General features: G+C 42.6%; 2 protein-coding genes across 2 annotated transcripts; both read right to left on the reverse strand.

Annotated features, from left to right (window-relative positions):
• Positions 1-262: 262 nt before the first annotated feature.
• Positions 263-9097, reverse strand: rpgrip1 (RPGR interacting protein 1). The gene is made up of 30 exons (XM_046381649.1): positions 8941-9097; positions 8748-8801; positions 8487-8604; positions 8091-8296; positions 7860-7962; positions 7452-7592; positions 7262-7367; positions 7087-7110; positions 6851-6997; positions 6686-6759; positions 6331-6542; positions 6118-6224; positions 5959-6009; positions 5687-5866; positions 5474-5591; positions 5112-5275; positions 4668-5013; positions 4418-4578; positions 3659-3891; positions 3397-3512; positions 3057-3265; positions 2759-2812; positions 2460-2647; positions 2223-2301; positions 2080-2146; positions 1796-1890; positions 1369-1558; positions 1188-1272; positions 941-1068; positions 263-590 (listed from the first exon to the last, which is right to left on the reverse strand). The coding sequence occupies exons 1-30, from the start codon at positions 9026-9028 to the stop codon at positions 331-333; spliced, it is 4104 nt and encodes a 1367-aa protein (XP_046237605.1). The 5' UTR covers positions 9029-9097; the 3' UTR covers positions 263-330.
• A 981-nt stretch (positions 9098-10078) lies between these two features.
• btr33 (bloodthirsty-related gene family, member 33) lies at positions 10079-14344 on the reverse strand. The gene is made up of 8 exons (XM_046380848.1): positions 14159-14344; positions 13015-13587; positions 12833-12928; positions 11993-12226; positions 11666-11813; positions 11519-11545; positions 10833-10978; positions 10079-10719 (listed from the first exon to the last, which is right to left on the reverse strand). The coding sequence occupies exons 2-8, from the start codon at positions 13582-13584 to the stop codon at positions 10297-10299; spliced, it is 1644 nt and encodes a 547-aa protein (XP_046236804.1). The 5' UTR covers positions 13585-13587; positions 14159-14344; the 3' UTR covers positions 10079-10296.
• Positions 14345-14456: the final 112 nt, after the last annotated feature.

Consider the following 14456-nt stretch of genomic DNA (forward strand, 5'->3'; position numbering starts at 1 on the left):
ATAAACCAGGACTGATAACTTAAACTTGATCATCTGTTTAATACCACTCTGACAGGGGAGGAACAATGCCTTTACTCATACATGCAGTCTGCTCGTATTGCCCATGTCTACACAAATGTTTACTTTCAAAAATGATTTCAATTACATACATGATAAAGATATACTGAACATATTTGTGAATTAAAATACCTGGACATCAAGCATACAAAAGCCATAAATAAACTTCCAAAAACATAAATAAACTTCAAAAAACAGCCTCAAATGTCTATGAAAAATGCGTCTTTATTGGAGGATAACACAACTTTTCTGTTCATCTCATACAAACTGCTTTCAGTAGAAGTCGCTCTCCTCATCATCATAATCCGTCATTTGAATCTGATCTTTTGTCTTCTCTTCCTCTTGCTTCACGACTTCCTTCTCCTCCTCTTCCTTTTCCTCTTCCTCCTCCTCCTCCTCTTCATCTGTCTCATCTTCTCTCTTGGTCTCGCTTTTCTGGTGAAACTCCTGGTAAATCCCAGTGAGAGCTTTCGCTGCTTCCAGAGACACTTTAAGATTTCCAATCACTTCCTTGTCTTCATCCACACTCACGACTAGAGGAGACAGAGACACACAGAAAAAGTATAAATGTGTTTTCCACTGTCTGAAAGTGAAGGAAGACAATAAGAAAGATACATAACATTGGACAAAATCTTTACCTAAATCTCTGTTTTGACTACTCTTCCTATGGTACCAGTTACTGAATGATTTTTCATTTACAGCTATAGTATGCATAATACTGTACCGCATTTATACCGCATTTCATAATATATATACATAATACCGCATTTCTTGTTCCACACTTGGTTGTTTAATTGTTTGGTTGTTTAATTAACACACAACATAATTTCCAATTTTTCTTTGAAAAAAACACAAACAAGCGCCACACAAGTACAACACCTACTGTCAATTTGTTGTTCGATGACATCATTTCCTGTGAGGAGCAGTTCCTGTAGGTCCAGAAAAGCATGTCCAACATCCACACAGTCCTCGTCATCGTCCATCGGCTCGCTGACCACTGTGAACTTTAACCTACAGCCAAGACACACAGACAAGGTGATTTGGGCTTTCCCATGAAGTGCAGAGTCGGGATGTCTTCACTCATACTAACACACACACACAAGCAAAAAAAACCCCACTAAAGACCCTACCTGCCCTGGTTGGGGTCACTGCCCTCCAACATGGTGTAAAGATACTGTCTGAGAGGCGCTGACTGTGAGCCATCCACATAAATCACTAACAGAGACAAACAAAGAGGTTTGGGGTTCACCAAGGAGTTTTGAAATGAAGCCTTTCTAGAAACAAACCTACACAAAGCTCACCCACTCTCACCTCGTGTGAAGTTGTAGTGAATCTCCTCCCCCTCTGTGGGTTTGCGGAGGGACATGGGCGTTTCCGTCGTCTCCATCGGGACGCCAAACAGCCGATATTCCACATAAACACGCTGCACTGACTTGTCCAGCGCTACGTTAGAGGACGGTTCAAGCGTCAGGGACAGAATCTCGACCCTCAGCTTGTCTCCCTGTAATACAAGAGATTCTGTTCGGTTCACAGACCTTTACTGTGGCAGATGAAACACAGCGACCGACATATCGATCTATTCATATCATGAGCAGCTCGTTTAAAATGAAAGGTCAAACTACTTAATCCACAGATATACAAATGACAAAAACAGGACAAGTTGATACTAAAATTTTCCCTTTTCTCTCTTTTCTCTTTCATACGTCTTCTCTCACCCTCCTAGTTACTTTGTTCATACCTTTCTCATTTTTTGCTTCGGTGGAATGATGATAATGTCGCTTTGTGAGGAACCTGACTCAGAAGACTCCGGGGCATCACTGTCTGCTGCAGCAGCTGCGTAGTCAGAAATGCAAAGCTTCGTATGTGTTCCAAGTATATTTTGTACAGTGTCTAGATTTTATTTAGGTTTGCATAGGTTATTATACAATCCTTTTTGCATAAACAGCGAGCAGTAGAGTGAGGCTTCAAATTACTGAAAGAAACTAAGGTGTTTATGCCTCTTATGTGTGCATGAATAGTTACCGCTCTCACTCTTCTCCTCTCCCTCCTCCTCTTCATCCATTGACACCTGATCCATGGAGGGAAGGTCCTGAGAAGAAGAAATGCGATATGAACACATTCACTAGCAGTAGTTCCAATCTGGTCTTGTTTATGAGAGCTCCTACCTGAATCTTGGCATCACTGTCCGAGCTTCTTCTTGACAGCGTGGTGGGTGATTGTCTGGAAGATGTTCCCACTGAAGATCTTCAATAAGATTACATCATTTTTACAATATATTTTTATTATTTTAACTTGATTTACCTTGAAAATATTTTATGACAGGTGAAAATGAAAAATATACTACTAATAATAAATTTAAGAGAAGTCCACCCAATCTTTTCAATAGAAAATATACAACTAACCTTGTTGTTGGCAAATAAGAGGGCGTGGCTAGTCTTGGCTCAGGTGTCAGAAGGGGTGTGCGCTGGTGAAGGTCAGGTGACCTCTTAGTGGATCTCTTCCTGTCTGTGGACTGGCGAGGAGCCACAGAGGTGCTTTTCTCTGGTTGTGTTTTCTCTGAACTTTTCTGTTTGGCAGGAGGAGGCTGAGGCTGTAAAAAGACAATTATAGCATAAACAAAAGAGTTTTTATACTTAAATTATTTTGACAACCCACAATTAAGCCATGAGTTCGCTCCTTCTGCAGGAGCTTAAAGCCTTACCCAGGCTTTAGTCTCTTTCTGCACTACTTTGGTTTCTCTCTCAAGCAGCTTCGTCTGTGTGAAAACCGCAGAGGAAAAGATTTTAGGCTCAGGAATGGGGTGTGTCCTTGAACACATCATACATTTCAGCATTTACACAGTGATTTTTCAACATATTTACCTATTAATATTAATCTTGATGACAAAATATTTGTAATTTCTATTCAGAGAAGGTTGTTGTTTGTTGTACTTGAACAGTTCCACAGAGCTTTAATGGCAATTCCCAAAACTTCTGTCACAATAGACAAAACAACATTACCTTCACTCTGGGCTTGGCTATGGGCCTCTGTGACACTTCAGCTTTCTCCCTCCTCCTCTCCTCCCTCTCAGTGTCTTCCATTTCTCTGCCCTGTCTTCCTTGTGTACCCAATAAAGTGTCCACCGATGAGTGGAAGGGGTATTTCCATTTCATCATGATCCTGACCATGCCTCGAGGTCCACCAGCTGGATCTCTCAGGACATAGTCACCTGGCAGGACAGAAAGAGTGCTGACTGGGTAGCTTGGGTATAGCTGTTCTGAGTCTTGAATGAAGATATAATACCGGCTCTGAAATGCAGAGGGGTCACTTTGTCCCGTTGTGTTACTCTCCCTCCCTCACCTCTGATCTCCCTGCCTGTAGCCAGGGCTCGCAGTGGTACAGGGGTCTTGGCCAGATAGGCTGGTGGTATCTGGTCGTCACCGTCATCAAACACATAGACCCACAAGCTGCTGGATCTGGGTATGAGTAAGGCAAAAAGCGCTAACTTTATAGGACTGCAAAAACTGAAAAGGATACATGTTAAATTGGTCAAAGCCTTAAGTGTTAAGAGGCAACACACAAAAAAATATTGAACATATAATTTTCTGTTTCTACATCATACCTCAGGTAGTGCAACACGTCAGCTGTTACCGCTAGCGGGTAGCAGGTGGTGTCATTGAACACCGGGTCAGCAGTGCATGGGGCTGTTTGAGAGACGTGAGGCGGCAGGTCGTAGAACCTGTACGTCAGGTAGGCATCAGGAAGAAGTCCAGGCCAGCGAGCACTAAGGCCCACACAGTGTTCCAACGTAACCACCAACTCATTGGGGATCCCGCTACCGTAGTCATGTAACTCCTGTGAGTAAATATGTTGTTTTTTTCTTTGCAATTCAAATGATGAGATATATTCCCATAGACCAGTATAGAATAGTATAACCCAGATTTTTTAAAAAAACAAAACAGGATGCTGTGTAAAACAAAAAAACAGAATGCAATCATTTGCAAATGAGCTGTGTTTACACACTACAGTTTTACAGGGTGTCTCTGAGCCCACACAGTAATATCCTTTATACATTTGTGTGTTTCACAAATTGGTAACACAGACAGTACACAGTACACAACTTGACCCAGCTTGTTTTAAATGCATTGCTGGCATCAAAATAAGCATGTATTTCCAAAAAAGAACAAATGAAGTTGATGAGGTGAAACTTTTATTATATAGTCTTTGTACAGTTTTGAGTTGAGTACGTGTCAAAATGGATTAGCCAATTATTACATTCTGTTTTTATTTTACGTTTCGCACAGCTTTTCAAGTCAAATCAGGGTTGTACAAGCTGACAGACTGAAGTCATGTTTACGCATGTTAAATCGTTCCCTTTTACCTCATGTCCATTGTCTTGCCAGCCAAGAGAGATCTGCACAGGACTCTTCTGTGCAGCTGTTCTCCTGTCAGCTCGTCTTTCTACCACAGGGTCTACTGGCACTGCAGGACTGAACAGTCGCACCCAGAAATCCACAACACCAACGATTTCACCCTCAGAGCCTTGGAAAGAGACAGACTTTTTTAGGCAAGAAGCAGAAAAGAAGTGTAAAACCGAGTTTCTTTATACATCATTACATAACATGGCTAACCTGTGATATTGATGTGTCCACTGATGCGCTCCCCTCTCATTTCCATGGCATTCATGAGGGACATCTGCCCACTTCCATGTGTCACAAACCTGACCCCCCCTAGTGCCTGGTGGAGCTCCACTCCGACCCTTGACCCCTGACCTCCCAGCCTGCCCACATCTCGAGGTGTTAGAGCATAGCGGGAAGTGAAGCTGTAGTTGGGTTGGCTGCCTGACACCAGAGGAGTGGAGTGCACCTCAAAGTCCAACAGGCTGTACGTGCAGAAGGTCACAATGTCTTCACGTCCATCCACTCCAGGACGGATGCTGCCCATAGTACGAAGCCCTGCTGGGGTGAAGGTGGCAGCCTGAAGGTACAAAGAAAAAAGAAACACTGAAATGATTTTGAATGAAAAACAAAAAACAAAACATCAAATTCTGGTACAATGTCTGAGCGTTTTTGGACCTTAAGGTGGATCTCCAACAGCGACTCCCCAGCCCTCAGCTGGGAAAAGGGCATGTCATCTTCAATGAGCTGTACCATCTCCTGGTCTCCAGCTGGCCATGTGTACTGGATTGGTATGGTCCGTTTGTAGTTCCTGGGTCTGTATGCTAACTCCTTCAGCTGAGCTTTAGGGCACGAACAGAAATATGAAGAGTTTTAAGATTCTGAAGATTGCTCTTTTTTGCTGCTCATGCTAACTACCCAGCTGTGTTTTTTTTGCATCCCATCACTTAGTAATCGGTGACTAACAGAACAGAAGTCTCTACATGGGAATTATAATGGGTTCTTTTTACCTCTACTGAAATGAGTGTTATCATCCATACCTTGTAAAGTGTTGATCTGAAGAGCTCTTTTTGATAGAAGTTTGTCTTTCTCTGCCATCCTCCGCTTGGCCTCCTCCCTCTCACTCTCCATCTTTTGGTTGACTGTGTTCAGCTCTTCCTTGGGAAGGAAAGTTTGATTGAAGTTCAGTCAAAATATGAAGAGAAACATTTGCAGAAAGCTGACAAATGCGTTTAATGTGCCCGTGTGTGTACCTGCAAGCCATTACTGATCTGGTGCTCCAGCAGTAGAAGGTTTCTGGTTTTCTGTAATTCCAGCACAGTCTCAGCAAGAGACGCCTGGATGTTTGCCAGGTCACGAGGTGAATCCTCCACCTTCCCCTCAGCCCAGACAAAAGGAAGACCCATCTTGCTCTCCTGCTGCAACCTAAATGCCTGCAGTTAAAGGCAAAGCATGAAACAAGGTGTTAAAGTGACAAATTTCACCTTTTAAAACAATCCTAACAGAGGTGAAAAAGTGTGCAAACCTTGATCTGCAGAAGAGTTTCACTGAGCTCCTCAACACTCATGTCAAACTCCTAGAAGCGAGAAAAAAAGATGATCGGTACTGTGTCAAGATAGCAATTGAGAGACAGATGTGTGAAACAGCTGTTGAGAAGTATATTATTCAGCCCATCATCTCTGACCTTAGTGACAGCATCCAGTCTTTCCTGCAGAGATGAAACCTGCTCCTTGTACTTGAGAACATCCCGTTCAAGATGCTCTTGTTTGTCTCTCGTCATCAGAGAAAACTCTAAATGAAAGAACACAGCACAGATAAATAAGTAAACAGGACTGTAAATTGATATTCTCTTTTATTTTGTTACTGTTTTCATTGACTAACTTCCTCATACTCCCACCCCTTTCTCTCTCCTTTTGCTCCTCCCTCTCTCGTCTCAGTTTTTCCATCTCCATCTCCAGCCTCCCTCTCTTTTCCCTCTCCGCCTGCAACCTCTCCTCCAGTCTCTGGATGTCCAGCCCGTCAACATTTTCCCCCTGTTTCTCTCTCTTCTCATACACTTCCCCATGTTTGTCCATCTGACCATCATGGTTGGTTTGCACAGATAGAGTACTAGAAAAGAAAAAAAAGGCAGATATAAACCAGATGAAAATAAATATAAAATTTTCAATTGTTAAGAAACTTCACTGACTTCCTCAAGTCTTATTCATCTGGTTAATCTGCTCCATACATGACACATGGATTTTCACTGTTACCTTTCCAGCAGAGTGTCATAGTTTTCTTTAATTAGATCCCTCTCTCCCTCCAGGTCTGATATCCTTTCCTGTAGCTGCATGAGAAAAAAATATCATTTTAAAAAAACCTGACATCACATTACTTGATCTCTCCAAAGTCTAGACTTATCCATGCAGACGCAGAACCTTGTCCAGGGTCTGTAGAGACAGGGTAGAGGTGGTAAGCTGTCCTTCCAGAGCCAGGGCTCTCTGTCTCTCCTGCTTCAGCTGCTCAGTCAGCTCCTCCACCTTCTCCAGCAGAGCTCCCTGGCTCTCCTTTAGCGATCTCTGACTCTGAGATGAGCACATAACACTCAAAATTAACATCTCAGACTACTTGCCTTGAAGAATTCATTGAGTTTCTTGTGTAATGTTACATTTACCTCCTCTAGCTGATTCTCATACACCTGGAAGGAAGGAAGAAAGACAACTGATAAGTGATAAGTGAACAGTGTAAAGGACTCAAGTGCTGAACTTAAATTAATAAGCTAATGTGATCAAAGTATAAAATAACAAAAGAAGAAATTAATGACTTAAAGACAGATAAGGTCATTTAACCTCTTGCAGGTTGTCGAACTTCTGCTGGGTGACTCTAAGAGCAGTACTCTTTTCTGAAAGCTGCTTTTGTAGACGGATCAGATCCACGTTCTCTCTGATTGTTATTCTGACGGAGATAAACAGAATATATTATTATTTATATTGGCGTGCTTGTTATATAAGCATTACTAGCTGTAACATTTATAGCCACCTGAGCCTGTCAGCCTGTTGCTTCTTGATTTCTCTCACAGTTCCCTCAATCTCCTTCTCTTTGTCTCTCATCGTATCTCTGAGCGCCTGAGCAGTCAGCTCCAACTCTGCGATCCTCACCTGTTCTGTCACACTGGACCTGCTGGGAGGGAGAGATGAGGAGGGGGGAGAGGGAGGCCAGGGTGGAGTCATGGTGGGTGCAGGCAGTAAGGATGGCATAAAAGAGAAAGAAAGCGTCAGATGCCAAAGAGAACAAGTAAAGGACTGGTAAAAACTTGCTTTTCTCCCACAGTTTCCTAACATCATTTATTTTATTAACACACATCAGTCCCAAACAAACCTTATAGCATAATTATTACCAGAATTTTCTGAATGTATTGTTCTACTCAACACTATATCATGCACTTACAATCTCTCCATCTCTGTCCTGGTGTCTTCCAACATAGGGCCATAGCGGGGCGGGGCAGTCTGTGCTGCCCTCCTAATTCCTCCCTCCATTTCCATATTTTTACCTGTCAGGAAGAAAAAGATGAAGAAGAAGAAGAAAGTGAGGAAGGTCAGAGATGGAGGAAGAAGAAGAAGTCATTCTATACTCCGCTAATATGTAGATTCTGTAAAGGTGAGTGTGTTTAACACTCACCTTTACAGAATCTGTACGGCGTGCGCCCCCCAAGGTCCATGATGTGCTGCTTGGCCATGCTGAGTTTGTTCTGTAGTGCTCCTTTCTGGCTCTCCAGCAAAGTCACACGGGCTTCCAGCTCCTGTATGGTGTCCTCCATGTCCCTCTCCTTCAAACCGCTGGACCCTGGACAGGTCTGACGAAGACGCATCAGTCTGGTGGACATCCTAAGGCGTAATAAGGTGGTCGTATTAGGGTAGTTAGTTTTTACCATGTACATCTTTAAATGACATAACAGGGCTGCAACAGAGATGACTGTCCCAGCTATTCACAGCTGTGCCACACCGGCGAGCCCCAGTGTCTGTTGCTAGGTGTCTTTCAGGTGTTTGTCGGTGTTTCAGGGCTATTGCGTGTTACCTGCGTAGCCTTTGCTCCTGTGTACGTGTGTGTTGCCTCAGCACACTGTTTTCCTCTTGCAGTCTGAGACACAGGTCTTCCAGGTGCTCTCTGGGAAACCGAAACAGGCGCTGAGGATCTACTGAACAAAGAGACAGACAGACAGATAGAAAGAAAGAGAGAGAGAACAGTTTATGCACGAGGAGGAAAGGTACTTTTGTATGTTTTTGACTGAAAGTATGACTATCCGAGTTGAAATCTGAAATCTAAAAGTGCTTTTACCCTTTGTCTTCATGACATGGTGCTTCTTCCATGGTTTCACATCACGTAGAGTATCTGGGGAAAGCAGCACATACATATACATTATGTGTGTTTACAAACACAAAATCTAAACAAATGAAGAAGACCTGTTTAGCACACATCTCATAAATTTTCATCTTGCATGTTCATTAATAGAACTGTTACACACACAAACCTGGAGCAGTTGGCATCAGTCCACCCCTCATCAGTCCCACATCTCTGACCGGGAGATCCCCAGCTGTCTCATCCACCACCTGCGGCATCACGACTCTTCACTGGGACTCGGTCAATCATAAACCTTCAGTCTTAGAAATGTCATAACAACAAACACGTCATAATGATATCCACTGGCCTCCAGACAAGAAACTGCAACGTGGACTAAAAATCATGATATGAAAGTATAATTAAATCTTGTTACATTTGTAACAAGTTTTTGCAATTCTGATGAATGGCTTCAGTGCTCATTTGCAGGTATAATTTGCTCAAGCTTGGAGAATCTTTCAACTTCATCTGCAACAGTTTCAGCTTTAATATACATTTTTAATGAAGAAGGCCAGAATGTGGCAATTAAGAAAGATTCATCCAAGTTATCCTATAAAAGGCTGTACAATTAATCGTAAACACCAGGAGTCATACAAGAAAGTCAATGGTTTGCACATGAACACTGAATACTATATTAACAAAATATTTGACTTACCCTCGTTTGTTGGCCGTCCAGAGACATTTCACTTCCGTCACAGAAATGTGTAGTGTACTTGCTTTAGGCTGGTGTTTAGTGTAAGTATGTGTGCTTCCTCTCAGGGCTCGATCCTGGTGTGTGTCTCCATATGCTCCATCTGCCTTCAGGCTAATCTCATCTCTGTGCTAATCTGATTAGCAACCCTCAGGCCGGCACGGTCTAAAACGTGGTCTGAAGTCAGTTTTGTGGGTAGCCTATAATGGCTGAGGATGGTTATTATTGGAGTGAGGCTGGTCTAAGAGCTGTGCTCAAGGTGTTGTGTTTTAAGATTGTTTGAACAAGGGAAGAAGAAAACAAATGAGGAGGAGGAGGAGCGGGAGGAGGAGGAGGGGGAGAGGTGAGCATACGTAACAAATACAACAATTAAAAGTTTACTGATGAAGGGGGGCATGTCAAGAACAGGATATGTATGATCCATGATATGATATATAAAAGCAATCACTGTGAATGAATCATCAAATAATTCATTCTTTAATATAAAAAAAAGATTTCAGAAGACTGTGTGTGAGACAACAAATGAACTATTTATTTTACAATATGTATAGCTTTGTCCCAGAATTGCTTATGTAGTATATATTAATTTCTGGCAATGATGATACATACTTTTGCTTGCTAATGTAGTTTAAAGTCATAATCCGACTACTAGCTCTGCATATTTGCTCTTTAACACTAATTTTATGATTAATTTCTGTTCACAAATGTAAACTGTAGTGTAATTAATACAGTGAGCACACAGAACAGTTGTATGCTGTTTAAAATAAAATATCACGAATCATGAATAAGCATTTCACATCATATTGTGATGTCATCTAAATCTCCACCTTCACTGACAGGGCGGATGATAAGTGGTGATTTGTTGCTGTTGTTATCACTCATATCTGGGTTAAAAATTGGAAACATGGCCTCAGTGAATTGGAAGTGTGTAAAGGAATAGATGTGTGACTTGGCCTCTGCATCATAGAAGGACACTGTCCCGTCCTCATAATCCAAAAACACCCCAACAACCTGCGGCCTCTGAGAGAGCCACAGAAGCTCCGCCTGTCCCGCACATGCCCGGTACTCACTGCCCTTCCTCAAACAAACAGTCCAATAGCCGTCATCTGGGCTCAGTGTGACCACTCCTTTCCTCTTGACAGACTGTCGAGCCACACCCAAGTCCCACGCTGTTTTGTCTCCTACGTCCACCTCCCAGTAGTGCCTCCCCGTGGTGAAACCCTGCATAACAGGAGAGAGTTAGGTCACAGGGCTGATTCAGTTCTTGGAGAGTGAAACAGAAAGACACAACATTTGGACAACGATAAAAGCAGATAAACAACATCTTTATTTACCCTGGTGCCGAGGACACAAGGTGCTGTGTCAAAACGCTCTGGTATGTCTGTCAGGTCCTGTTCAACATCTCCATCCCATACCTGTCTTCCATCTTCTGACAGAACCAGCCATGGATTGGCTGTCCTGGGGTCCAGATGAACATCAGCTGGTAAAGAGACAAAGTTTATATGGAACTCCTTCCCCCTTACATCTTTTTTTATTTGTGGTTTTCAGCATTAAAGGCACTCAGAAAAATACAGATGAAAAAGAACTAAATCACAGTCTCAAAGTTGGCAGTATTTCTCAGTATTCTGTGGCATAAATTGAGATGATAAACACCAGATGATTTTCTGATGGCTCTATGAAAAAGTAGGGATTATCAGCCCAACTTTCATAGTTGACAAAACAATCCATTGATCAGCAAAACCAATTATAGTTTAACCAATTAGTTAATTGTCAAAAAATTAATCTGCAAGGTTTTGGCAAAGCTCTGTTAGCAAGCAAGCAAACAACAAAAAATCAATTGAGAGTGAAATAAATCAGATTCACAGTCCTTTTCCAGGGATAAACTTTTCTAGTAAAACATTTTCAGTCTTATATTGTTTTATCATTTAGTCTACTCATTCATTAAGTTTTCATTTTGTGGAGATACAGGAGAAAGTATATAACAAAGAGAGATTGTTTCACTGTCTAAGTTTGTCAATACCTGCATACTGCTGCACCTGATCATGCTCTGTAAGTCAAGAAGAGTATACGATCAGAAATGAAACAACGCTCATGTATTCGATATGTGATTATGACACCGGATTGAAGTAGCAGTTTTGTCACAGAATGAGGCGATGCTGAAGCTGACCTTGACTGGAAAGTTTCTTCAGGGCCGATCGAAACTGCTGTTCCATGTTGGCCACCGCTCTCCTTACAGTCCCCAGACATGTGTCTGAATGCACAATGATGTCAGAGCAGGCTTTGACAGACGGAGGAGAACTCAGACCTGGAAACCTCTGACACAAAGATGTCAAATAAGGGAGAAATAGCTTTAGAACAGTGTAGACAAGAGGTTTCCTTTAAGACAAAAGACAATAACAACTTTCTCCTATCTAGCAAATCCACTTTTTCAATTCCTTCCTTCAATTCCAATTCCTTTCAAAGGTCCGTTTTCTGCAGTGGGAGAACTCCTGACCTGCAAAAGGAGGAGGTGATCCTCAGTATTAGAAAGCTGCTCCATCTCACTCCTCCTCTTCTCCAGCTGAGTGATTTCCAGCTCCAGCTCTGCGACGAGCCTCTCCGCCCTCTGCTCTGCCGCTGCCTGCTTCCTCTCGATCATCTGCAAGAGCTCAGTCTGACTTCTCTCCATGGAACGAAGCAGTGCGGAGAACATCTCCATACTTTCCACTATGTCCCTCTTTGAGTTTTTCTGAAGACATCAGATAACAGAAAAGTTTAATGCCTCCCTCCACTCAAAAATGTTTTGCTTATTGTTCCTTAGCCTGGACAGCTTCACTGTGCAGAATGCTGCACGTATTTGACATTAAAATTTGTTTTCACATTCAATTCAATTCAATTTATTTATATAACTCTAAATCACAACAGCATCTGTCTCAAGACACTTTCCAATTAGAGCAGGCTAGACCAAATTATTTAACTTGATTTTTATAGAGACTCAACAAAACCCCCATGATTAAGCAGTTGGCGAGAGTGTGAGGAAAAACTTCCTTTTAGAAGGCAGAAACCTCTGGGCAGATCCCAGCTCAATGTGAGTGGCTATCTGCCGTGACCGGTTGGGTTGAGAGAGAGAGAGAGAGAGAGAGAGAGAGAGAGAGAGAGAGAGAGAGAGAGAAGGCTTAAGGGCTTAAAGGGGGAAGTTTCACTGTGATACATTCAAAATTACATATAAACGTTGGTCAGCCTTTTCTGCTCTCTCCATTCTGATACCTTGACTGATTTAAATGCTCCTGCAATGGCCCAAATTTCCATCAGGAAACATCCTATTGAGCGGAGCCATTATCTTATGTTAACTCACTTTGCTGAGCTCCACGGAGTGTTTGATCTCCTGCACTTTCCGTAGTCTTTCCTGGATCATCTGCCGAACATCAGCCTCGATCGTTTTCATCTGAGCCTGGACATCAAAACAGGAATCACACCCAAACTGGAATTAGAGTGCAAATGCTGCCAGTGTGTATGTGGAAGAGTCTGGGACCTCACCTTCTTTTCTTCACTCTCTCGCTCCACTGGGACGACGTCGTGACGATGGTGGTCCGTCTCGGTGCACAGCACACACACACACCTCTGGTCGCTCCTGCAGAACAGCTCCAAGAGCCTTTCGTGCCTTTTACAAATCCGGGTCTCCAGAGTTGCCACAGGTTCAATCAGCTTGTGAATTTTCAAGGTGGCAACTCTCATGTGTGGCTCCAGGTGACTCTCACAATATGAGGTCAGACATACAAGGCAGGACTTTAGGGCTTTTGTTTGCTTTCCCATGCACACATCACAATATATAATTCTTCTTTCTGTCGACGTCACACTGTTCTGCCTTCTCGCTCGGATCTGCTCTGACATTTCCTTGGCGAAGGAGTTTTCACAAAGCTCTGGGCGACCCTCGAAGACAGTGTGACATTTTGGACAGTTGACGGTGAGGCTTTGGTCCCAGTGCGATTTGATGCAGGTGAAGCAGAAGCTGTGACCACAGGGGATGGAAACGGGTTCAGAGAAAACATCCTGACAGATGCAACACTGAAACTGCGCCTCTGACAGCAGCACACCCGGGGCAGCCATGACCTCAGAAATGAAAAAAAACAAACAAAAAACAAACAAAACACAAAACCGATCATGGAAAAGAAATTAATCATTTACACTCAGAGCAGAGGAAATGTGTTTTGGTAACATTTACAAAACATATAGCATAGCCTACACAAATATTTCCAAATCATTCATTCTCTTTAATGCAGAAATTATTCAGTGCTTTTACTGCTGCCAGAAAAATCTGAACTTCCTTATCAGCTTTCAATAGCTTTCAAACAATTCAACGCTGGCCACTGGCCAAAGTCCAAGGTCACATGACACAGCCTCTCTTTTGGTAAGCTTAGTTTGAAACATGGACTGAATATACCTAATAAAATCCAGAGACTAGCATGCATGCTTCTTCATCCACAAGTGTTCTTATGTACCACACTCACATAACTCAGCGCAAACCCCACAGGAGGATGAAGACTAATGGCTTCAAATAGTAGTCCCTCCAATATTCCTTTTTGACCACGACAAAGCCACAAGCAGAATCATCATTTGAACAATTGTATCTCTAATCAAAACGCTGACACATCCCCATCTTGTTATGTTGCCTTGGTCTTACCTTGTTGCTGAATCTAAAACGTGACCTACGAGGTAGTGAAGGCAAACACTGGCAGTGCAGTTGTGAAGCCAAAGTCCTCCCCGTCGTGCCGTTACCACTCCCTCTGGGTCTTTTATTCCTCCAGAGCTTTTCAACTACGATGTTGTTCCAGGGTGGGAGGAGTAATGTTTAGACCAGGTGCCTTACTGGGTTTGTATTGTGCAGACTGTCTTTGTATTGTATTAAAAATAGTATTCTATTTGCATTGTTTTGTACTGGGCTAAGCAACAGTGACGGAGCATTTGAATAAAACTCAGTC

Source organism: Scatophagus argus, chromosome 23 (assembly GCF_020382885.2).
Source record: "Scatophagus argus isolate fScaArg1 chromosome 23, fScaArg1.pri, whole genome shotgun sequence".
Lineage (NCBI taxonomy): Eukaryota > Metazoa > Chordata > Actinopteri > Scatophagidae > Scatophagus > Scatophagus argus.

Coding starts and splice junctions, on each gene's coding strand:
- rpgrip1 (XM_046381649.1), bottom strand. CDS start 9,028: ATGCCGCAGGTGGTGGATGAGACAGCTGGGGATCTCCCGGTCAGAGAT. Junction 3,892..4,417: donor GGCAAGACAATGGACATGAG/GTAAAAGGGAAC, acceptor ATTTACTCACAG/GAGTTACATGACTACGGTAG. Junction 2,147..2,222: donor ACAGTGATGCCAAGATTCAG/GTAGGAGCTCTC, acceptor TCTTCTTCTCAG/GACCTTCCCTCCATGGATCA.
- btr33 (XM_046380848.1), bottom strand. CDS start 13,584: ATGGCTGCCCCGGGTGTGCTGCTGTCAGAGGCGCAGTTTCAGTGTTGC. Junction 12,929..13,014: donor GAGAGAGTGAAGAAAAGAAG/GTGAGGTCCCAG, acceptor TTTGATGTCCAG/GCTCAGATGAAAACGATCGA. Junction 10,979..11,518: donor TCAGGTGCAGCAGTATGCAG/GTATTGACAAAC, acceptor TCTCTTTACCAG/CTGATGTTCATCTGGACCCC.